Source organism: Saccopteryx leptura, chromosome 11 (genome assembly GCF_036850995.1).
Source record: "Saccopteryx leptura isolate mSacLep1 chromosome 11, mSacLep1_pri_phased_curated, whole genome shotgun sequence".
NCBI classification, from domain to species: domain Eukaryota; kingdom Metazoa; phylum Chordata; class Mammalia; order Chiroptera; family Emballonuridae; genus Saccopteryx; species Saccopteryx leptura.
This window is the reverse complement of record NC_089513.1, coordinates 10,665,931-10,690,952: the sequence shown is the minus strand read 5'-3', so window position 1 is coordinate 10,690,952 and position 25,022 is coordinate 10,665,931. Positions and strand designations below refer to the sequence as shown.

General features: G+C 45.8%; 1 protein-coding gene across 3 annotated transcripts in view; it reads left to right on the top strand.

Annotated features, from left to right (window-relative positions):
• The first annotated feature begins 2,403 nt into the window (after positions 1-2,403).
• ZCCHC2 (zinc finger CCHC-type containing 2) overlaps positions 2,404-25,022 on the top strand; it is a 55,600-nt gene continuing 32,981 nt past the window's right edge. Inside the window, exons 1-3 of one of the 3 annotated variants that reach the window (XM_066353640.1) lie at positions 2,404-5,814; positions 22,193-22,304; positions 24,623-24,699. In XM_066353640.1, the coding sequence (XP_066209737.1) occupies positions 4,888-5,814; positions 22,193-22,304; positions 24,623-24,699 (1,116 nt within the window). In that variant the 5' untranslated portion in view covers positions 2,404-4,887. The remainder of the gene's footprint in view (positions 5,815-22,192; positions 22,305-24,622; positions 24,700-25,022) is intronic. The other 2 variants (XM_066353639.1, XM_066353641.1) reach the window with 2 other exon arrangements.

The window sequence follows — 25,022 nt, the reverse complement described above, 5'->3', positions numbered from 1 at the left end:
AGCAAATTCCATCCCAGAGAATACTGCTAGAGCAATGATTACATATTTGTCTATATACAAGCCAACCTTCCAGGACTTCAATACCCCTCTCCACAGGTCCCTAGAGAGCCATGTTGTCTTTTGAGGGAGCCAGCCCCGCCCTTTCATGAACAGTTGAGCAAAAGGTCTATTTGCAGACATCCCGTAGAACGAAGCAAGTGTGCAGTGTTCTCCTGTTCTTTAATTTCTAACACAGATCAGTAGCCTGAGGATTTTCCAAACCAACCCTCTTTAGAATCAAGTTTGTTTCTGGAAAGGCTTCAAGATTTGTTGGATTGCAGTTTCTCCAAAAGTTTAATGTACAAGTGGGAGAACTTGGGCAGCCTGGTCAATCTAAATCTCTAAGAACCCCCTGACACAGGGAACCATAAATCTAGGGAGACTCTGAATTTAACCCAATGGCAGTCTTCCAGAAAAGGTGCCGTACACCCCAAGTGGGCACGGACGCCAAGTGTATCAATGGGGACATTGCTACAGCATCAATACTGATTTCCATCTCAAATCTGTCTTAGAGGGTGTTTTTGTAACCTTACAAAAATTTTAATATGCAATTTTTCCCTAAAGTTGTATATCAATAGATAATTTACCTGTGTTGTTTATAATACTGTTGGGCCAGCTTTTCACTCATCTATCTTTAAAAGCAATTTAAGGGAGCACTTGAGATCTTGCTTCTTGGCAACTGTCAGTTTTGTCTCAAATAGACTCAGAAAAATTCTCTAAGAAATAAAAATAAATAAAGAATTTGATATTTAATAATATTTCTCTTAAATGCATGGTCTAACTAAATAAAAATGTGATAAAAAATATGGGACAATTTGAGTGATCAAAACTACAGATAGTAAGTACAGTGGCATTGGACACATGTTGGTTGCTTCCCCATTGTCATGCTTCCCTTCCTCCTTTCCAGCAGCTCTGGAGTTTTGGCGAGTGACCTGTACGATTCTGAAGAAGCTGACTCCACCTCTCAGGTTCCTGTGAATTCCCAAGAATGGGCATGTAACCTATGCCAATTCAGTTAAAATGAATCGCAGGACTAGTATGGGTTCGGACACAGATGTTTTCCCTGCTCAATATGAACAAGGATTCAAGTGACCCCAGGAGATGCTGGCAGTTACTTTTGGTTCCTGGAGTATTATTCAATCATTTGTTTGTTCAACAAACATCTGCTTTGTCCCAGATATCAAAATATAAAATTGGGTAAGATGTGATCACTAATGTAAAGCTTTATTCTAATGGAGGAAGCAGACAGGGAGGTGTAACATAAAAGGGAGCAAATAGGTCAACATTCATAAGAAACAAATCCTTGGTATGAATCCTGCTTCAGGAGGTAGAAGGGACTGTATCTGGGTATCCTTTTTATGGAATTGATTTCGTTATTCATTTGCTCTGAACCATCCAATTAACTGTGGTTTTAGTGAAATTTCTTGCAGTAACCTAATTGCAAAAGGGAAAGTCTCCTCAACCCTCAGTCACTGGCTCCTGTCTTAATCTGAGATATATAACCTTAACTTGAAAGTCTCGGCCTGACCTGTGGTGGCTCAGTGGGATAAAGCATCGACCTGGAACACTGAGGTCGCTGGTTCGAAACCTTGGGCTTGCCTGGTCAAAGCACATATGGGAGTTGATGCTTCCTGCTCCTCCCCCTTCTCTCTCTCTCTCTCACTCCTCTCTCTCTAAAAAAAAAAAAAAATCAACAAATAAAAAAAAAAAAAAAAAAAAAAAAAAAAGTCTTTAGTTACATGTAAATATTTGGAAAGTAATGTCAATAATATCTTCATTCCTAAAGGGGCAGATCAAACAAAGTATATCGAAGAGGCATTAACTATCATCTAGGGACAAGAGAAAACAATACTTCGTGTCCTTAGAAATGCCTTTCTGGGATATATCCCTTATGAAAGATTTGTACACAAACATACTCCCACCATTACCACAGTAATGCTATCTGGTCCATCTGAATGGTTTGACAGGTAATACCTAGGTGGGTCTGGTGGGAGGAGTATCTTCCTACAGCACCTTCTTAGAATCTTCTAGGTAGTTTTCCCAACTAAAACACCTACACATCGCCCTGGGATATCCATCTGTTCCTCCCATCCCCTTTCCCCCAAAAAACACTACAATAGTCCATCATTCTTACTGAAGTTCTCTCTCACTTTTGTTAGGGTAGGAAAACCACAGAGACCATTTCTAGTGAGTTGCAGTATGGAGAGAGGGCCCTGAAACAATGCACTGGAGGACAAAGAGCAAACTGCCCAGCAGATGGTCGATGACCACAATCATAACATCATGCTTGTGTCACGTATGTGCAAGAACTTTGATCGTGGCATTTTTAAACACTGGCCAAAGATAGACGTATAGAAGTCATCATTACTGATTACAAATCTAAATTCGGACACAAAATTTATTGATGAAGTATTGTGGAGAGTTCATTCACACCAATGGCTTCTTGTTGCCAAGGGAAATGAAGACTTTTGCCTGGATCACATATAAAACTCACCTCAGAGGTAAAAATATTAGCTTACTACACAAAACATCCCGATCTAGACTGAGTGACTATCTAGCAAGAGTAATAGGACTGGTTGCCTAAGGTATTTCACCTAAGCTTTAGAAATGTGGGAACAGGAGGTGAAGAAGGGTAGAAGATTACAGGGCAAAAAAGGGCAAGAATTGTTAAAAGTCTGTAAAATTTTTTCTCCTGATTGTAAGGATTTCTACATAACACCCAAAGAATGCAAGGAAATGACAAATTACATGAAAGAATGGCTTTCATTTACAGGGTGGAGCAAAAGTAGGTCTATAGTTGTTCATATGGAAAATAATTAACAAATAACCCTACAATAAACTGTTTTGCTTCTCACAACTGTCCACCTACTTTTGAGCCACCCTGTATTTTCCCAGGCTCAAATGTGCTGAAAATCATTCTCTGTCTCCCCATTTTATCAATAAAACTGATTTAGGCTTCAGTTCAGCCTTTTACTAAATTATAAATTAGGTTCTTAGGGCATAAAATTGTGCAATAAGGAGGGCGAAGCCTAGGTTCTCCCAACAGACAGCTGATGTTTTATTTTAAATTCTTAATTGAATTTATTGGGGTGACATTGGTCAGCAAACTACACAGGTTCCAGGTGTACAATTCCACAACACATTACCTGCAAACTGCATTGTGTGTTCACCACCCCAAGTCAGGTCTTATGTTTTCACCATATTTCCCTCCTTTCCCCCCTTCTATCCGCCCCTGCCACGAGCCCTCTGACGTTTCAGAAAAAAGTAACGTGATTTTTTTTACATACATCTACTATGTAGCTGTAATAGAACTTAATTTAAAACATTAAAGATTTTTTTTAAAAAAAACCCTCCTTTTAAAATTAACCCTCAAAAGATCCAGCTGGTCTTAAAAAATTGAACTATATTGCTTTAAAAAAGGGGGGGCGCCACTGATATATTTTGGGGGTCTTCAAACTTCAGAAATGTAACAAAACTTTTTTTTTTTTAAGTTGAAAGCCTTTCAAGGTGATAGCTTCTGGCATTCCGCGAGTCAGAGGGATTACACACCGACACAGAATTTAAAATGTCATCCTTAGGCACAGTAACTTAAATTGGCAAATAAAATGATCCTCAAAAGATCGGGAGGGTCGGGAAGGGGTGGTGGTGGTGGGGCTTTTGCTAAACTGTCGTGGGAATGATTTCCAAAGAGCATTACAAAGTAGGAGCAAACGTTTTATGTCAAGGGCAGTCACTCCAGCGCGTCCCTCCTCGGCGCAGAGGCCTTGGAACTTCCTCGGGTCGGGTCGGGTCGCGACCGGGCGGGTCGTCTCTGCACCCCCGGGGCCGCGCGTCCCAGCTCCGCACGGTGCCGCCCGCACTCGCCCGGGATCGAGGTGTCCCGGCCTCCGATCCACGGCCACAATTCTGCCTCCTGCGATCCTCAACAGAGTCATCACAACTGATCCTTGTAAAGTTGTGGTGGGAACTGCTGACTTCCCGGAGGCCGGCCAGGATGTAGATGACAGAAGCTCCTGTTGGGGTCTGCGCGCTCACTTCAGAGGAACCCCTGCTCCCGGGACGCGCTTTACGCGGCCGCGAAAGGAACGCGTGGTGCAAGCGGAGGTGGGGCGATGGCCCAAGACAGGAGGTAGCGCAGACGAATCAGAAGTAAAAAGTGGGGCTAAGGCTGGTGGAAAAGGTGAAATTCCTCACTTCCCTCCTCTCCCGTGAGCCTCGCACGTTCTCGGTCGCGCCCCGGCTCACCCAGCCGCCCCACGCCGTCCCCTCACCCGCTGCCACCAACCAGACATTAAGACCACCCGGAAACTGTCGAGAGGGAGGCGGCCGGGTAGCAGTTGGGCGTGGCTTTCAGTGAGAAGCAGCCCCTGGGGGCGGGGAGACACGCAACCGTCGGCTCAGCCCGCTGATTGGCTGAGGTTCCGGCGCGGAGCCCGCAAGCGTCTCCACCCAGAGCGCCGCTTCTCCTCTTCTACCAGCCACTCGGTCCGCACCAGCTCGCGGGAAAACCGCTTCGGCGCCACCGCCATAGCACGGTGAGGACGACAGGACAGAGGGAGGTGGAAGGAGGACCCGCTAGCTCGCTCGCTCCTACTCGCACCGCGGCTCCCCGAACCGGCGCGGAGCCAGGGGGAGGAGCCGCCGCAGGCCCGTCCCCGCCCCTGGCTCGGGAGGACGACGCCCGCGACCTCGTCGGCCGGCGGAGGCCCGCCCCTGACCCTCCCCCGGCGGCATGGAGGAGCCCCGCTCCTGACGGCCGCGCCGCGCCGCGCCTCGCCTCGGCCTCCGCCCCTCCTCCCGGCCCCTCCCGCCCGCCCCCGCTCCATGTCCGCGCCGCCTTAGCCGAGGATGCTGAGGATGAAGCTGCCGCCGAAGCCGACGCACCCCGCGGAGCCGCCGCCCGAGGCGGAGGAGCCCGAGGCGGATGCGCGGCCGGGAGCTAAGGCGCCGCCACGACGCCGCCGCGACTGCCGTCCCCCGCCGCCGCCTCCCGCGGGCCCGCCGCGGGTCCCCCAGCCGCCGCCGCCGCCCCGGGGGCTCGGGCCGCCTGTTGCTGGCGGAGCGGCGGCAGGGGCGGGCATGCGGGGGGGCGGCGGGGCCGCGGCGGCGCTGCACGAGCAGGAGCGGGTGTACGAGTGGTTCGGGCTGGTGCTGGGCTCGGCGCAGCGCTTGGAGTTCCTGTGCGGGCTGCTGGACCTGTGCAACCCGCTGGAGCTGCGCTTCCTCGGCTCGTGCCTGGAGGACCTGGCGCGCAAGGACTACCACTACCTGCGCGACTCGGAGGCCAAGGCCAACGGGCTCTCGGACCCGGGGCCGCTGGTCGACTTCCGAGAGCCCGCAGTGCGCTCGCGGCTCATCGTCTACCTAGCGCTGCTGGGCTCCGAGAACCGAGAGGCCGCCGGACGGCTGCACCGCCTGCTGCCCCAGGTGGACTCGGTGCTCAAGAGCCTGCGCGCAGCCCGGGCTGAGGGCTCGCGGGGCGGCGCGGAGGACGAGCGCGGCGAGAACGGCATCGGCGAGGAGGACGCCGAGCTGAACGGCTCTGGCCCGGAAGGCAGCGGCGCCGAGTCCCGGGCCGGCGATGGGCTGGGCTTCAGGGCCCAGGAGGAACTGCTGCTGCTCTTCACCATGGCCTCGCTGCACCCGGCGTTCTCCTTCCACCAGCGGGTCACCCTCAGGGAGCATCTGGAGAGGCTCCGCAGCGCGCTCCACAGAGGCCCCGAGGACGTGGAGCTGGAGGTGGAGCCGTGCAACTTCGGCGGCCCTGGGGCCCAGGTAGGGCGCGCGAGCCTCTCGGCCCCGCGGGCGGTCCCCGCCCCGGCCCCCTCCCCGGCCTCCTCCCCGGCCTAGCTCTAGGACACCCCTCGGCGGAACCCGACCGGGCGCAGGTAGCCGGGAACCCCCACCCCACGCTCCCTGCCCCGTGGTCCTAACCCTCGTGTCGTTGGGCCGCCTCAGTGCCACGCACCCCCGCCACCGCCCCCACCCCCACCCTCACCCTCACCCTCACCCTCACCCTCCCGCATGCACAGGCACCCGCCATAACAGAAGGCTCTAGAAGTCTCTTCCGTACGGAGTTGACCCGGTAAACGTGGTGCTTTCAGCCTGGGCCCCCCTGTGGTATGAAGGGTCTCGGGACATTTTTGGCGTTGAGCATCCCTCAGGCCCCGGTGCTGGGAAGACGAAGCGCTGGGGAGCCCACGAGGTGGCCGCCGTCCAGCCGCGGGTCTGCCTGCACGCTTTAAAGCCCGTCCTCGCCCCGCGGCCGAGTGTCCCCAGGTGCGCTCCCGGCGTTCTGGCCTGTCTCGCACCAAGGGGCTCAGTGTGTGGTTGATCGACTCGGGGTCGTAAGGGTCTTTTGGCTCCTGCTCAAAGAACTTGATTTTCAGAAGAAATCTTAAATGGAGACCTGCGAATTGGCCGAAATTAGTTTAGTAGCGCTCCCTGTCTGGGTGAGGTTAGACCTCTACCTATGGCATAACGTGCCACCAGATTTGGGTTCGGGAATGTTTGTGGGGTCTTTACTATAGGCATAGGTGTTCTTTTCTAAAGAGTTATTAAATGCCTAAGTGTTGTAGACGAAAGCCCACATGAGTCACTTGTCGCAAACATTAAGGAAGATGCGATTTTTATAGAGCATGAAAACAATTCAGTAATAAGATAGGCCCCATATAAAGTACTTGAGCGTGACACTTGGAGGAAAGGGGAGGTTTCAGAGTAACACTGTACAATCAGTTTATTTTTGTGGTTCACAATTATTTAAAAGGTATTAACTTGTATATTTTATTTTTCAACTTAGGTGGATTCCAGGATTATATATTAGAAAAGAGTTTTTTCCTCCCCCTTCTTGCTTGAAAGTTAATTTAATTTATACATCTTCTGTCATTCACTGTCCACTTTACCTATTTACTGACTGTGAACTCATTACCCATAGAATCAAGGAACCGCGGGAAGACATGCAGTGGTAATCTAGGCTGATTTTAAAACAAGGTTTCTGTGAAGTGACAAACTCAACTTTAGGATATAACATCCAACTCAGATATAGTAATGCCTAATTTTCTTGGCGTGCTTGAAATTTTATCTTAACGTGTTTATTAAGCAGTAGCATGCAACTGTATATTGGTGGTAAAAAGCCTTTTAGTTCTCAGCCTACTCACTAAAATAGTGAAGTTCTATGTGCCACTGCCATTAAGTTTAAGGGAAAAACAGCCTGCACGCAGGAGCAAGACTTACCTCTTATTTTTTAAAAGTTTCTTGGTATACCTTACATTGTGAAGTTAACCTTAGACTGTAAGTATAATGAAAAGGCTACAATGGAACTGTTTATCATTCCATTCATATTATTGCAACAGTGGTAACCGATTTCTGATTTTATTGGAAGGAGTCATTTTTCCTTTCCCCCTTTTTCCTTTAAATTTGGCTTGTTACACAAGTGTTGGAAGGCAACTAGACAAGGGGGGAGATGTGTACCAACCAGGGTAATGAGATTTTTATCTCAACTGCAGTGTGTGACCTTTTCCGGCATCCAGGGTGTGCTGGGGAGGTGTGGAGAGAATGAGGCCGGGCATGTGGGTTAATTTCAGCACGCCGTTACTTGTCAGGCAGGCAGTGCCCAGTCCTGCGGCCATGAGTTGAAGTGGGGGAACAAATAATAGGGGATACACGTATTACGGGTGACGCTGAAGACTATTTATTCCTAGACACCGGTGGTGTGTTTTACTTTTTCCCCAGTAGTTGTGCACAGCAACCCTGACAAATCATTTGCGTCTCATTAAATTGTTAGGACCCCATATTTTCTGCTTGTTAGAGTGAACTCCGGGTCCCCCAGCTGTGGCAAGCTCTGGCCTTGAGGACATTTCCGCTTTTGTTGCTCCCAGCTGTCACTCCAGAGCTGCTGATGGGGGTGGGTTGCTTTCCATCCCTGTTAGCTGTAGTCCAACCCAGCTGTTCCTCGACCTTCCACCGATGCTCCGGGGGACGGGGTGCTCACCTTGAGTCTTCCGGGAGGCGCCCGAGTGTCGCGTGTCCGTGTCCGCTGTCCTTCGTGCGTCGGTGGCGTGGCTTGCGGGTGAGCCCCGCGGTCACGCCCGGCCGTGGGCCGGGGAGGGCGATTGGGGGACTCGTTCTGCGGAACTCCTCCCCTCCCCCGCCCTGCAAGATGGCGGCCGCGCACCGCCCACGTGACTGGTGTGCCAGCCTCGCCTCCAGAGGGGGCGGGTGGAGGGCGGGACTCGCTGGGGTGTCCCCTCAGCTGGGCTAGGCCGGGGAGCAGGCCCGAGAGAGAGCCACGTAGGTGGTGGTGTACTCCTGGAATGGGGAAAGGAAGACCGTGTGGCCGCATTTTATGGCCACGGAAGTAATCTTTTAGACACGTGTATAGCTTTTTAATTGCTTAGGAACCCCTTCTGTTAGTTACTACAGCCTCAGTGTCAACCATACTAAATGGATAAAGTAGAACTAATCTTTTAATTTTCTTTAGTGTTAGAGTAAGAGTGTACTGGCCCAGATAGTGTTCTTGGTTCTTTCAGGATTTGTATTAGTAACTAAACAGCAGCTTCTCTTTTAAAAAATTTTATTTTTCAACACGTTTACAGGTAAACCATGTGCTTTAATACGATTTTTATGTTAATTACACACGGTGGGGGAAAAGTAGGTTTGCAGTTTGTATAGAAAATAATAAGATTTAACAAGTAATACGAGAATAAAGTTTGTGTTTCTGGTACTGACAACTCTAAACCCACTTTTGCCTGCCGTGTGTGCCTTCTCGTTGACCAGGCTGAGCAACTGTGTAGTCAAGTACCATGAGTACCCTGTAAATGGTTGAGTTAAGTCCATGACCTTAATCACTAGACTGTACCTATCAAGCCATTTCAGAAAAATGGAGGACGATTGAACGTAATATTTGTAACGTAATATTGCTCGAGTTTTCCTATGTGAATGGGGGGAGTAAATGTTACATCGGAATGTAATTAAGTGTTGGCATTACTTTTTGGAGACTTGGTTATAACGCTGATATTCTTCATAACTGTAGTTGACTACCAGTCACTTGTATAAAATTCAACAAATAGACCAGTGGGCAGTAGTGAAAATACTCTAACAGTGTTCTTGGAGATTTGGGTGATTGATGTAGTTACGTGTTAAGAATGTTACAGGCTGGGTATATAGCATAACTGAAAGACCGATTTTAAAAATGGGTCCCTTCTTGTTAGGAACCCAAACTATACAAGATGTGTTAGCAATAGTAACAAGAAAACTGCACAAATATTTTAAAAGGTAATAACTTTGTTGGTTTTTCATTGAAAGGAGAAAAGACATTTCTCTCTTTGAATGCCTAAAGACACTCTTGAACTGTTCATGAAAACGAGTATTGTAATTGTGGAGACTTAACCCCCAGTTAGCAATACAAAGGTGAAAAAGAACAATGGTTAGTGGTTACTGTTGTTGGTATAGCTGTGTTTCTCTGAAGATTGGGTTTTCCATATCTTCAAAACTTAGCTATTTGGCAAGGAGAACCAGTTTGAGTTAAGGATAGAAACCGATCCTAAGATTTGTGATCATTCTGGTCATCAGTGTTATTTGACTTCACAAAACATATTTGAACTCACAAAAATTAAGTGACCATGGGTCTTTTACTTATAGAAATCAATGGAGTTGTTAAAAAAGAAAACTGCAGAGTTGTTCCTTTCCCATAGTATAGGTTAATTAGCTAGTTGTGTTTGACAGAGCACGTACTTCACCTTATTTTAATAATACAGATCATGTATTGGTAACATCAGGGCCTGAAAAAGAAATTTTTCGAAGACTCTAACATAAATGCCCTACTCTAAGATAACTGGAGTGTGTATATGACAACTAGAACCCTAGTAAGACCGCTGACTTAAAATGAGAGGGGAAAGGATAGTGGTTAGGATTTCAACTGGTATTGTATTAGGCGCTGAAAAAACACTTCCTAAAAGTGATTTTTAAAAAGAACAATTCTAAAGCTCACAGGTAATAAATACCTTTAATTTCTTGGCCACTGCTAGGAGTTTTTACAGCCGGTTGGCTCACTAGGGCATTGGCTGTGTCTGAGAAGGCTTTCTCCTGCAGAAGGGATAATAGCGGTGCTGACATTAGGATTGTTGGCATTCAAGGAATAAGCACTTGTAAAAGAATGCCTGGCTCAGGGTCTTCAATACATGTTAGCAATTACAGGAAAAAGTTAAGCCTCGTTTGGAAGGTGGTAGAGGAGTGGGTATAGCGTCTCACACATGGTGTCAGAGCCAGCTAGCCATGTCTTTTGTGGGACATTTTAGGTTGATTTGGCTGCAGCAAAGAATAAAAACCCTTCAGTTATAACTGCCTTTTGGAGCGGCTTTTAGACTACCCGATTTAAGTAGTTATTACTTGAGTAACAAACGGAAGCTATTCTGTGTTCTCCCACAGTTACTTATGTTTTTCTGTGCAGTGGTTTTCTCACTGAAGGGAGAACTAGGAAAAGCCACATTGACACCTCAGTGGAGAAGAGGGGTGTGGAGATGGACAGGAAGCTAGGTCTTTTTTCTGAAATAAAACAGTGAGAGAGAGATTTTTTTTTTTAACCTACCTTTTGTGCTATTTTGTGGAGGGAGTGGACAGGAAGTGTGTGGCAGAGACTATCAGAGGTCTTGAGTGATAGCCATGTTTAGTAGATTCTAGACTTGGAGGCTTGAATTCCAGCTCTGTCACTGGCTCTTTGGTATTAACCAGGTCACTTAAATCCCTGTACAGTCTTATCTGTAAAACGGATAATAACGACCTTTCGAGATAAAGTGCAAATGAGATAAGGTACAAAATAATTCACATACTATCTTGAGTACAAGGTCTCTGTTGAAAATGATGCTCAATGCATTTTCCTTTTCCACTAAGATGCTGTTGTTCAGGTTGTTTACGTATTAGTTGTTTTGAGGGGTGGGTTTTTTCCCCCCACTTAATAAAAGTTCATATGGTGTACTATTTTCTATTCTCTATTACCATAACTCTAAATTGATTGGTGTTCAGGAAGGATGGGTAATTGAAAAGGTAGTATTTGAGATACATTTATTCAGGGCAGTTATTTTTGTGAATACTTACATTGTTAAAGTCTGGTATGCTACAGATAAAAGAAACCCAAAGGAAAAGAAAAAGTAAGAGCCCAGTATTTCTCTAAGTCCTAAATCATTAAAATATATATTCTCCCCATACTAGATTTGGGAGTGGGAATGGGGAAAATACATGTGGATTATCATTACTGTGCAATTGTAATCTTAGATCTTTATCTAGTTTTCATCTTTAGCTAGAAAATGATTCTATAATTTAAAGTTGTTTTGCAGTTTTGCTAAGTTACATAATTTTTGTTAGTTTATAGCACTGCCTGGAATCCATGGATGATTAAAGAACGTTTTTATGTCTTTATGCTATCAAATTGGCTAATTTTTTAGTTTATTTAATATTTTTGTCCTTCCTGTAGAAATTCTGAGTCAATATATTTTTAAAGCAGAAGCAAAAGGCCCGCACCCCCTCCCAGCGGGTGAGCTTCACTTTCCCGGACTCTGTTCTTCATTATGGAGGACTGTGTGGAACAGCGCGCCTCTCCCTCACAGAGAATGCTTTGTCCCCAAAGCCTCCTTCATCCAGTCTATGTAAACAGTCACTCTAGAAGGGAAGTGCCTCCTCGGGTGTTTATGTCACAGGTGGCAGGGCCGCCGGGCACTGAGCAGTCTGTTTCCCTCTGTGCTCCTGGAGCGTTTGGCCTTCAGTTCCTTTCTAACTGTCTTAGCGCATTAGAAAGGTTTTCTGTTCATTCAAGAAATCATTTGTTTGAGGTCAGATTAGGTTTTGAAAAGGTCACTTTGACAGATTTAGTCTTTCCAAGTTTGAGAGTGCCTGGTGTAAAATAAGGATGTCATCACCATTTATTGTATATGTAACTGCTGTGCAGATGAGTGTGTATGTGAAAACACTTGTAGACAAGGTATTATATATATATATATATATATATATATATATATATATATATATATATATCAGTTGTTCAAAGAGTGACTACAGCTCAATTTTGTTGCAGTGGATGAACAGAAATAGAGATGTTTGAAGAGAATAGTAAGGGTTGGGTTCAGAGGGTCCTGAATTGAAGGTCAGGTGAAAGGGATTAGTTGCCAACAGGCTGCAGTGGGATGGGAGACAGTACCTATTTATGTGACTGTGTGTGTGTGTGCACTTGTGCGTGCCTATGGTATGTCTGCTTGAAATGGCTACTGTCACTTTAAACTTAATATGTATGAAAAGAATGCATCATTGATTAAAAAAAAAATCTTCCCGAGTCATCCAGTTTTCTCAATAGTACCATTATATATACATCTAGTCCCTCTCAGATTTGCTGATAACCTAAATCCCGGCCTCCCCTCATATCCCGAATCCACCCTTTCCCTGTCCTTGCTGACACCGTTCCCTTCTGGGACGTTCTGCCTAGACGTTCACAGTCTTCTCCTGACCGGTTCCCTGCTTTCAGCCTCCCCATCTCTTATCGGCTGGGTGCCGGCACCGCTGCCAGATCCATCTTTCTAAAGCAAGATTAATATCGCATTTTCTTGCGGTGATGGCTGGAGCCTGGCCACTGATAAGTCTTTGGGCTCAAATCTCTTTCTCCCACAATGTCTTCATCCATCCTGATGGTGCATACCGCCACCCTCCGTGTGTAATGTTCTCTGGGGTTGTCCCTGTGCTGGTTTTCTCTTAAGATGTGTTTTCACCTCTGAATCCCAGAATGTGTCTTCTGTTGTAATTTTGGTACTACTTTTATAATTCTTTGAATTCTTTTTAATATATGAATTGACTTTCCCTCCTAGATTTTAAGTTCTCTGAAGGCTTGGGCATCATATCTCATTTCTTGTCAGTGTTGCGTATACCTTAAGTGCTCAGTCAAAATTTTCTATGCTTAGGCTGTCCACATATAGCTCTGAAAAATCCCAATATGATAAGTTGCATTAAGACAAAATGCATTGAGAGTGATTTTTTTTTTTTTGGTCCTGTATTGAATTACACTTATCAGCAATTTTATAAAAATATTTGCAGCTGTAGAGCATAAGCAAAATTGTTTTGGAAATAAAAGGAATTGTTTCTTTAGGTAAAGAGCATGGAACAGTGTAGATTTGAACTGAATCTTCACTAGGTGAATGCTGAATAGTGCTTGTTGATTCCTCTTCCGAAGTCAGACATTTATGCTCCATAAGTTACCTAAGTATTTTGGGGGTGTGTGTGTGCATAAAAAACAAACTCTTCTCTTACTGTTTGGGTAGTTATCTGTAGTTGTCTGGTGTTGATCTCCAATTTATGATTTGCTTGGAGACAGTGGGTGTCAGATGCAAAGTAGAGATTGTACTTTGTTTATGATCAGAATGTTAAAAACTTACTTTGGTTGCTGAGTGAGCGATCTATAAGAGTTGGTGGAATTTTTATGATTTCTTGTTAGCAATGTCTAAATTGGGATAATAAAGAAACCTAACTTGGCCCTGGCCGGTTGGCTCAGTGGTAGAGCATTGGCCTGGCGTGCAGGAGTCCCAGGTTTAATTCCTGGCCAGGGCACACAGGAGAAGCGGGCACACAGGAGAAGCGGGCACACAGGAGAAGCGCCCATCTGCTTCTCCACCCCTCCCCCTCTCCTTCCTCTCTCTCTCTCTCTTCCCCTCCTGCAGCCAAGGCTCAATTGGAAAAAAGTTGGTCCGGGCGCTGAGGATGGCTCTGTGGCCTCTGCCTCAGGCGCTAGAATGGCTCTGGTTGCAACAGAGCGACGCCCCAGATGGGCAGAGCATCGCCCCCTGGTGGGCGTGCAGGGTGGATCCCGGTCAGGCGCATGCGGGAGTCTGACTGCCTCCCTGTTTCCAACTTCAGAAAAATACAAAAAAAAAAAAAAAAAAGAAAGAAACCTAACTTTCCTGCAGTTTAATTGATTCTTGCTTTGGGTATCAAATGATTGAAATTCACTAGTTTGGTCTTCTTAGAAAGGACAGCATGGCCACATGTGAATCAAAATGCTGTGATGTTTGGGCCCTGGCCGGTTGGCTCAGTGGTAGAGCGTCGACCTGGCGTGCGGAAGTCCCGGGTTCGATTCCCAGCCAGGGCACACAGGAGAGGCGCCCATCTGCTTCTCCACCACCCCCTCTCCTTCCTCTCTGTCTCTCTCTTCCCCTCCCGCAGCCGAGGCTCCATTGGAACAAAAAGATGGCCCGGGCGCTGGGGATGGCTCTGTGGCCTCTGCCCCAGGCGCTAGAGTGGCTCTGGTCGCAACAGAGCGTCGCCCTGGATGGGTAGAGCATCGCCCCCTGGTGGGTGTGCCAGGTGGATCCCGGTCTGGCGCATGCAGGAGTCTGTCTGACTGCCTTCCCGTTTCCAGCTTCAGAAAGAAAAAAAAATGCTGTGACGTTTAGAGAGTATGTCCTGGAGAATGAGGTTGTCACGCTTCAGCAGAGGTTGCCTGATGATAAGGTGGTGCTGAGTGGTTCATTTGGGGAAGATGCTTGTTCTGAAAGGAGCGTTAAACAAAGTCCTAATTCATCGTTCCCCAACATGGTAATGTTCACCAACCTATAAACCAGTCCAGATATGTCCTGCTGGTTCGCAGAAGAGTTACCGTAATCGTCCTAATGTTCTAAGACCCAGTGATCTTAGTGGAATTTGCTTATACTCAGGGTGATTTCTGCCTTAGCAGGCCCCTAGATAATTCTCCTATTTTCACCGGTTCCCAAGTGTAAAAAGGTTGAAGACCACTGCTATAAGCCATTTACTGCCAGGAATCCTTGTTAAACCATATAAGCTTCCATTTCCACGTGGTACCAGGAACATTTCTCCCCTAGGGGTGAAGGCTGTGGCTCTGCTGCAGGAGCCAGGAGTCCCAGTAGTGCCCCTGGTCGCCTGAGCCCTGGCTCCCTTCCTCCCTAGGACTAAGGATACCTTCTCCTCCTCCCCCATGCTCTCAACCCCGTGGGGTGGAGCTGTGAAGGACAGGACAGCTAGCTAGCACGTGGTCGTGAGGAGAGACACACCCTCTCTTGCCCTTCTTGTACTCGTGTTCATGGGTGCATTGTTTGCACTTCACCCAGAAACGTCCTGGCAGAGTGAGGATTTAAAGATATAGGGGCTGCTAGCCCAGGAATGGAGCGATTTCTGTTCCACCTCCTAGTTCTAGATGAAAGGAGAGCCCCTCCCTTCTGTGGTAGGAGAACGGGAGGTTGATAAAGAAACAGACGCTGGTGCTAAGGGGGGAGGGGCCCAAGCTGTGGTCCAGGCAGGAAGCCATTTTCAACTCTCCTCTGGGCTTTCTGGCTAGACCTTTGTAGTTCTGTGGCCCAATAACGTCTCTTTTTCTAGGCCACCTGTTATGTACAGATGGCGATCTTCAGGTTGAAATAGAAACAGCAAGGCCAGTTCTTGGTAGAAACTGCTGCCCTCACTTCTCTTTCATTCTCCACTTCCCTCTTGCCAGATCTTCCCTAATTATGCATCCTGCAAGTTCGGTTCTCTAGGGAAGGCATGTTATAGTGATGTTTCCCTCCCCCATCTTGTTCCACCCACTGCTTACAGTTTACCCCCCCCCCCCCCCGCACGCACACAGATAACTGCTGTCCACAGATGCCACGTCAAGAACAGCCTGCATAGCTGCTGTTGCAGTGGCCCAGCCTGGTCAGTGGGCTGTGATGGGGGGAGTTTGCATGGATTCAGTAAACCGTCTGGCCCTTCACTTCATGTTCAGTAGCTGGTGAGCATTTAGCCATTCTTTAAAACATTCTGCCACTTTGGTCTCGTGGAATCACCTTATCCCCACACTACTGGTTAAACTAAACAGTAAGTTACATAGAAAGGGCATCCACAGTTGTAGCTAAACCCCTAGCATGCTGTTTCTGAGCTGTTGATTCATTGGTCTCCCTTTCCTCGCGTTGCTATGTTAGTTTGGTGGTTTGAGAACCACTGGCGTGCATTTACCATGTTTCTCCTCACACCTGAACTGCCTCTTATTAGACACTACAGGGTGATTCAAGGCATTACTTTGGAGTGGGTTGTGCTGTTTCATTGAGGAAAGGTGAGACAGACGTCTTTTCTACCACATCCTCGCAGCTAAAGAGACAGGCAGTAAGTCATTCTTAAATTCTCCCTAGCGTCTTCTCTTCTTCCACCAAAACGGATAAAATTAGACATCTCAGTAATGTTTCTAATAGTCATTTTCCAACCTTCAACACAAGACCATGAATCTTGCTTATTAAATAATAGCATTCACTTTGATTGCAGCCCTGGTTATTTAAAGAACAGAATTTGAAACCTGTAACTGTAACAAGTTACCCCCAAATTGAGTGGCTCAAACCAACGACCAATTATTATTTCTCACAGGTCTGTGGGCCAGGGATTTGGACTGATAAGGTGAACACTGGAAATGTTTTCTCCCTCTCTTCTCTCTATGTGTAGTCTTTCTAGCATGGCCACCTGGGGGGGGGGGGCAGGCTTTTCTTACATGGCGGCTCGGGATTCCAAGAAAAGTGCTCCAAGGGGCCCAGGCTCTAAGGCAGGGTAGTCAACCTTTTTATACCTACCGCCTACTTTTGTATCTCTGTTAGTACCATTTTATAACCGCCCACCGGTTCCACTGTAATGGTAGGGAAGTAACTTTATAAAATTTATAAAGCAGAGTTACAGCAAGTTAAAGCATATACAGGTATTGATCGACTAACGGCCTATGCAACTTATAACCATTCGACTTTACAACCACAATCACTAACCACGACTGCTCCGTGTCTGGCAGCGCAAGCGTTGCCCAGCTGGGTGTATGACAGTGTGGACTAGCTTCTGCCAGCACTACCATCTCCACGTGTACCATTTCAACTGTTATCCCAGACTCGGTACAGCAATTTGGGTTTTGTGTCTTGGATATTTTTCATCAAACCCCTCCTAAGATGTCAACCAAGAGGAAGTTGTCTTTGTCTTTGACTTAAAGATTTTTATTACATCATTTCACAGTACTGTACATACAGCCTACTTAACTTACAACCAAATCATGTTACGACCGGTCTTTCGGAACCAATCATGGTCTTAAGTTGAGCACTAGCTGTAATAATAATTACTTACCAAGTACTTTATGTCAGATTTTTGCTAAGTTTGGCAGAATAAATCTTTATAAAACAACTTACTATAGTTAAATCTATCTTTTTATTTATACTTTGGTTGCTCCAGTACTGCCCACCAGGAAAGCTGGAACGCCCACTAGTGGGCAGTAGAGACCAGGTGGACTACCACTGCTCTAAGGCTTCTTGTGACCTACCCTCAGCAGTCCACGAACATTTCCTTCCAGCACTGTCTGCTGGTCAGGCGAGTCTAAAGGCAGCCCAGGTCCGCCAGGTGTAGAATAGACCCACCTTTCAGTGGGAGGAGTCTCAAAGTATGTTTGGCTATCTTTACTCTACCTTGAAAATTTAACAGCATGTTGTCATTTTATGCTAATACTTATATTCTCATTTGAAGGATGTAAAATCTTGTGAAGAAGTTAGTAAATTCAGTAAAAAACAAAAACAAACTCAAACTCTTAATTTCTGCCTTTTTTTATATAGAGCATGCAAGTCACATTTAAAAATTGACCCGCCTGCATCAAAGGACTAGAGAAAATGTGGAGAATATTGTTAATGAGCTAAGTCAACTCCACCTGTGGTTAGGCTGGTGTTAGAGTCAAGGAGACCCTGTGGCCCAGCTCCGTTCTCAGAATGCTTTCAGAGAGGGGTCCTTCCAGGACTGCAGCGGCCTGATGCCTCACAGACTAACCCATGTTTCACGAACTCTCAAGTGTGAAACTCGGAAGCACTTTTGTGTGTGAAAACGGAGTCTCGTAGTCTCGGGGTTGACGAGATGGCCAGCTCACTGTGTTATAGGACACTGGACCAGACCCGACTGGGTGCTGGTGGAGAAGCCGGCCGTGGGGCCGGCGGACTTGGCTGAAATGAGTTACAGGAAGACAAGTGCACACTCATGCTCTTCGTGTTCTTGTGTGTATTTTTGCACATGTGGAATTTTTAAACTTTGTCTATCCAAGCATAGGAAAGTTCTCTGCTTTTTGTTTAGTCCTAACACTGACCTTTGTAAACGTGTCCATTCTGGCCTGCCATCTCCATGGCATTTCCATGGGAATCTGAACTTTGTAGAGAAAGTGGATATAGTTCCTCTCGAGAAGATTCTGTTAAACCCGTAATTCTCAGATTATGTGGTGCCGTTCCCTTGCTCAGAGTAGAGGAGAGCCTGTGGGACATGCAGAAAGAGGAGACGGCAGAACTCCTTACTGGATGGGGACCTGGCCCTTTGGGTCGGCCCCTGCCAGCCGGTGGTGTGTGGGTTCTGGACTTTGTGCTGGAAGCATTTCACAGCATGAGACCAGGTGATTTGGAGAGTCAGTTTATTAACACTGGGGACAGTGAAACCAGGGGGGTCCTAGAACAGAAGAAGCAACAGGAGGCCTCAGCGGGGCTGCTTTGGGTTGCAGTGAACTCAGAGAAGAGGGGGCCTTGGAGATAGGTTGAGAGGGTCAGCCCAGATCAGCTGCCATTGCCTACTGCTCCCCTGGTTGCAAGTCTTGGGAGGACCCTTGGAGTTGAGGAGATACAGGCCTGTGGGGGGACAAAGGGGGAAGGGAAGGTTGCTAGTGTGCTCCTGGGAGGGAGGGCAGACTGGGTCCCTGGGTTGTCCTCCCCCCCACCCCCTCCCATCCCCCAAGGGCTTTTAAGGGTAGAGATCTCAGGGGAGGTCCTGGGGAGGATCTCAATAGAATATTCATTAGTCCTCCAGGTGTGTCATTTTAGGGTCATGTTTTCATGGATTGGCTGGTGTCAGGTCAGGGGGTCATTCATTAATGCAGCTGGTCCTGAGGTCAGCCATGGCATTTCTTGTCTGCTTTCGCTCGTTTTCCAGGCCTGGAGCTGAAACACACCTGAGGCCTGGACGTTATGCCTAGTGGTTCGTGCTTAAGGGCTGTATGCTGGCTCCCTTGGTCACTCCCCTACTAAGGGGTCTGACCCCATGCCTAGCAGCACGCCAGGGCCGGAGAGGCCAGGGGAGGGTCTGAACCACATGACCAGTGATACGCTAGTGGAGGAAAGGTCACCCTGGGGCAAGATCTTTGTTTTTCCAGTTTTGCCCATTGCTGGGCACCTGGAGCTTCCTGCCCTGGTGCTCTTCTGTGCCTGGCCTGTAGTCCTTGTTCTGTCTCCAGCAAACTGACCGTTCACCTTCGGGACCAGTGAACTACAGGATTCTGATCTCTGTAGCTCATGAGGCCTTAGATGAAAGCTTTATTAAAATTAATAAAATTTCAAATTTTAGGCCTGACCTGAGGTGGCACAGTGGATAAAGCGTCGACCTGGAAATGCTGAGGTCGCCGGTTCGAAACCCTGGGCTTGCCTGGTCAAGGTACATATGGGAGTTGATGCTTCCAGCTCCTCCCCCTTCTCTCTCTCTGTCTCTCTTTCCTCTCTCTCCCTCTGTCTCTCCTCTCTAAAAAAATGAATAAATAAAATAAAAGTAAAATAAAAAATAAAAGAAGTGCAAAAAACCCCAAAAACATGTAATTAAAAAAAATTTCAAATTTTATAAATAGTTTCTAAAGTTAGTGTAAAAGATTTTGTAGCATAGATACATGTGGAGCCTTGGGGTGGAAAAGAAAATTTAATTAGTAGGTATTTTATGGGCTGATGACCTTAGGTCCTGGGATAGAATGAAACTCCCATTTTCCTCCCTAGTTTATTAAACAGGAGACTTTTCTTGCTTGCTAGATTGTGTTCTTAAACCCACTTCAGACTTTAAACATGTGATCTTGATTATAGAGCCAACTACTTTCTCATGGTTACTTTAATATTTGTGGAGGCAGCATAAAATTTTTTAAATTTACTTTTTATTGTGATAAAATATACATAACATAAAACTTGCCATTTTAACCTTTTTTTGGTTGTATAATTCATTGGCATGAAGTACATTCCCATTGTTGTGTAGCCATCATCAGCATTCATTTTTAGAACGTTTCCTTTACCCCAGCTGACCCTCTTTATCCATTATGCAGATGCTCCACACCTCCTCTCTGCAGCCTACTCTGCTTTCTGTCTCTGAGTTGGACTGCACTAGGACCCTCAGGGAAGTGGCATCGCACATGTGTGTTGTCTTGTGTCTGACTTATTTCACTTAGCATCGTGTCCTCCAGATTCATCCCTGTTGCAGCATGTGTCAGGGGTTTATTTTTTCTTAAGGCTAATATTCAGTTGTATACACACACACTCTCTCTCACACACAGCACATACATTACATTTTGTTTATCTGTTCCTTTGGGCTGTTGTGAATAATGCTGCGGTATAAACCCTGGTGTACAATTATCTGTTCTAGTCTCTTTCTTCTGTGTGTACCTCTAGAAGTGGAATTGCTGGGTCATATGGTAATTCTGTGTTCAATTTTTTGGGGAGACTGCTACACTGTCTTCCCTTAGCAGCTGCAATATTTTACATTCCCACCAGCAATGCACAAGGGTTCCAATTTTCACACGTTCTTGCCAATACTTGTTTTCTGTTTTTTGGATGATAGCCATTCTGACGGGTATGAAGAGGTATCTTGTGGTTTTGATTTTTTTCATTTCCCTATTGAAAACTATGTTGTTGTTTTTTTGCCTATTTGGCATTTATTTATATTTGAAAGGATGTGTACTTTTTAATTTATGAAACACATGGTAGAAAAGTATTTTATAGGAAATGTTTGACATGTTTGACTAAACTTCCAATTAACAAGTATTTGCGAGGATTACAATGCTTTATTTATATTGATATTAAAGTATGTATAGCAGTGTTAGGCCAATGTGGTGTTGTTACTTTGTACTAAATGATCCTGTCGTCTGGGTTAGGATATACAGTACATTGATTGTGTTCTTGTTAGAAGAATTCTCATGTACAACTTGTAAAAATCAGTAATAATGGAAAGTGGTGATTGCTATTATGCTGAGTGTTTCAGAAGTTGGGTGTTTACTTAGGAGGTCTGTGCTGTCCTCGTGAAGGGGTTCTCTGTAGGCAATCTTTATTTCTGTGGTTTTCTAGAGGAAGACAGACTACTGTATAAGGCTGAAACTTAGCTCCCCAGAGTATCAGACATGATACTTTATTCCCAGAAGTGGAGCTGTCAACTGGCAACTCATACTCATTGCCAGGCCAGAGTGCATAATTAGACAGCAGAATCAAGTATTTTAAATTAGGATTCTTGGTAAGAGTAGGCTGTTCTGTTTGCTTCATTTCTTGACACGGTTTTAAAACATGAGTGTATATTACTTATTGCAAATTTGTGAAATTGTAATTGGTTCTTGAAACTGAGGTGATTTTGGTTTGAATAGGGTTTTAAGATTCTGAACATGAAGGGGGGGATATGGTGTGAGTGTTGATCCAGAGCCATTTCACTTTGCAGCATAACCAGTGTGTTATAGTAACAATGTACACACAGCAGTGCTTGAGTTCTGGAGAGCCGAACGTAGACCAACCTGCTCTATTACTCCAAGCAGCGGTTCTCCTAGGAGTACAGCTCAGTCCACTTCACTAAGGATTGGCTTAGCAAACTCAGATTTAGAGCATCCAGTTCTCTTTAGGTAGCTTAACATCAGTACATACACATTCTTGTTTAGAAAGACCTGACAGGTATTGATGAGACCTTTTGAAAAACTTTTTCCTAACAAAGCATCTTGTTAGACTGTCATAAAACCAAGTAATGAAGAAAAATTATATACTTATTCATGTGAAATATATACCAGTGCCCTCACATGTGGGGGGTTAGCATGAAGGGTCCCATCTTTTATGTTCCTTCAATTCTGGTTTGCTTTGTTGTGGAATTGACATCACAGGCAGTTCTGCATAGTGACATGCAGCATGTCCCCCCAAAAATGGATAATTGATAGACTATTACTGTTAAGCAAAGATAAATATTGATACTTCTTTTCCTTACTGCTGTGATACTTTGCACCTTTCTGCCCTTACTTTGTAATCACCTATTTTGCTCTCTAACAATTGCTATTAAAATTGCTGCTATTAAAAGTATAAGACTTTAATCTGGTTTATTTTTATGAACTCTACTCTTGTTAGTCGAATAACATGTGCCCCCTTTTCTGATCTAGAATGACTCTGCTCGTGGTGATTATATGCAAAGTAACGAGGCCAGTTTAATAGAACAAGCCCCAATACCTCATGGCGGACTTACTGTGGCACCTCATAGAACCCAGCGAGAAGGTATGCTGTGTTTTCTGTTAACTTAAAGCATCTATCAGTGGAAAGATTGCAGAGTGCTGTTCACATTGTTTAGCCCTGACTCTTCTATCTCCTTTTTGGAGTAGAGAAATCCTGCCGGTCCTTGGTTTAGCTCAAATGCCAGTCCCCCGGCGTCTTTGAGTCCAGGCTTTGGCTCCTGCTGCGTGGCACTTGGCCCGTCCTCGCCTGTGCTCACTTGTCTGCCTTGTAGTCAGTTGTCTTAAGTCTGGTTGCACATCTCTGGGGTGCAAAGACCTTAACATACTCCCGAGGTGTTTGGTATAGGGCTTCATCTGTAGAATAGTGTCTTCATCTGTGTGCAGTGTCTACTGGGAAAATTACCGCATTCTCCCATGTATAAGATGTTCCCATGTATAAGATATAAGACGCACCTTAATTTGGGGGCCTGAAATTTGAAAAAAATGTATTACATAAAGTTACTGAACTCAAGTTTTATTCATTATAAAATTCATACAACTCCTCATCGCTGTTAAAACTCCCATTCATTAGCTTGTCCTCATCTGTGTCTAATGACAAATCACTGTCTTCGTGTATTGCCTTGTCCTCAGTTTCATCTATGGCGGTTGAAATGCCACAACCACTGTATAAGACGCACCCAGTTTTTAGACCCCAATTTTTTTGAAAAAGGTGCCTTTTATACATGGGGAAATCAGGTAACTTTACAGAAGTTCACTGTAAGAGAGAGACATTTCTGAGAAGTCCATGCTTCCTGCAGCAGTGCGGTTTCCGTTGGGCCGGGCCAAGGGGATGAGAGATTTGGCGATGTGCAGAGAAGTGGGTTGGGACATTTTCTCAGCATCTGGGGAGTCCATCCCCTGTGCTGGGGGAGAGATTGAAATGGGAAGTTCAGGCTGCCCCCCTGGGCTGCCTTGGGAGAGTGCAGGATGGACGAGACGATCAAACTGTGAACTTGAATCATAGACTGCTTCAGCCAAGTTCACGGAACACGTGAGTCATCTGAAGCAGAGTTCCGTCCTTTATAAAAAAAGAAATAACATTAAAAAAAAAAATGGACTACGTCAAAATGCCAACAGTTAAATTGGTGCTATAGATAACTTTTCTTATATTCTTAGTTTTTAAGCACACGGAGTGGTCCATGCTTTTTAGTTGAAAATGGCGAAGGTTGGAGGAGGATCCCGCATTATGGGCCATTGCTCACCACGTGCTCTCTTGTCCTCTCTTCTGGATTCCGATAGATCACGGCAGGTGTAACTGGGAAGCAGGCTGAAGCATTGGCCACGTGCCACGATGCCTTAGTTCTCCCCTCCCCACTGACTTGCAGAAGTAGAGCTGCTTTATGTTCTGAACGCAGATCAGTTCAGACGGCCGTTACTTAATAACTTCATCCTCTACATAATTTAATAGAGAACTTTTGCAAGCCACGACCCTCCCTTCCCTCTTGGGCCTTCACGGTACTGGTACTGCGGGAGCTCTGAGGCGCTGCCGCGTCACCCTCCCCAGGCTTTTGAGATTGTCTTTTGTCTGCATCCTCAACATTTCTCAGCCACACAGGGGAAACTGGCCCAGAAGCAGGCCACCTAATGCTATATATTTGCAAACTTGTTCAAAAAATATTGGTAATGAGATCCCGTTAGTTTATTACAAATGTTTGTTTACCAGCCAATTTTTATATCTTATGTTTCCTGCTTTCTCATTGCCCTCCTTCCGTGATCTATAACAAACGTAATTCGTCCTATATCCTTTTGTTACTTTGTATATTCTACTTCATCTATTTTAACTTCTTCCTCTGTGGCGAAGTGAATGCTTCCCTCCTCTTCCCCATCTCCTGTCCCTGAATGCAACCGTGACATGACGCTAGTATGTTGAGTCACTTTCCCGATTTCTCCTGAGACTGTTACCATCTTCATTGCTGCCAGCCCTGTGGTTGTTTAAGTGCTGTTCCTAATGAATTAATCTGAAGTGTGTACTTGTAGCAACCTGAGTAACAAACAGTTTTGATGATTATCATCTCCAGAAATAGTCTTTACTGCAGCACCTTTTATTATATATCTTTTTTTAAAAAAACCTTTGGTGCTTAGCAGAGTGCTTGCAGCGACCTGGGCATTCAGCATGCTGAGGGACCTGGAAAAGACTACTTCATGGACAGATGGCACATGGCTGTGCTTCAGGGTTGCTTGCTTGTTTGTTTTGCTTAATCATGGTTTCCGGGCAATGGTGAAGATGAAGAGCCGATGGTGTCATGTTTGTCACGTGGGGTAATTGAAATGTGTGACCGCTCTCCGCAGAACGACCCCGCATGTCTTCTTTCTTTCTTTCAGCCGTACACATTGAGAAGATAATGTTGAAAGGAGTCCAGAGAAAAAGGGCTGACAAATATTGGGAGTACACCTTCGAAGTAAGCTCCTCTCACCCACAAAACATGCCTCCTATGCTATGTTAAAAAAATCTTTCGGAAAGAATGAAACACTCCTGGCAGGTTTGCTAACTTAGAAAAGCTGTCCTGTGTATACGTCTGTCTGAATAAAGGGAATGCATTGTGTCCTGTGTGTACTGCATGGTTGTACCACCACGTGAAAATTCCTCTCCAGTTTTATTAAAGAGAAGGAAGAGCCTCAGATGGAAGGTGTAAGGCATATCTTTAGAAAGGGAAAGGAAGCACGGTCCCAGTATTGTTAAATCAGGGTCACGGGCCTCGTCTTTCCTGGCCCTGTTTCCCCA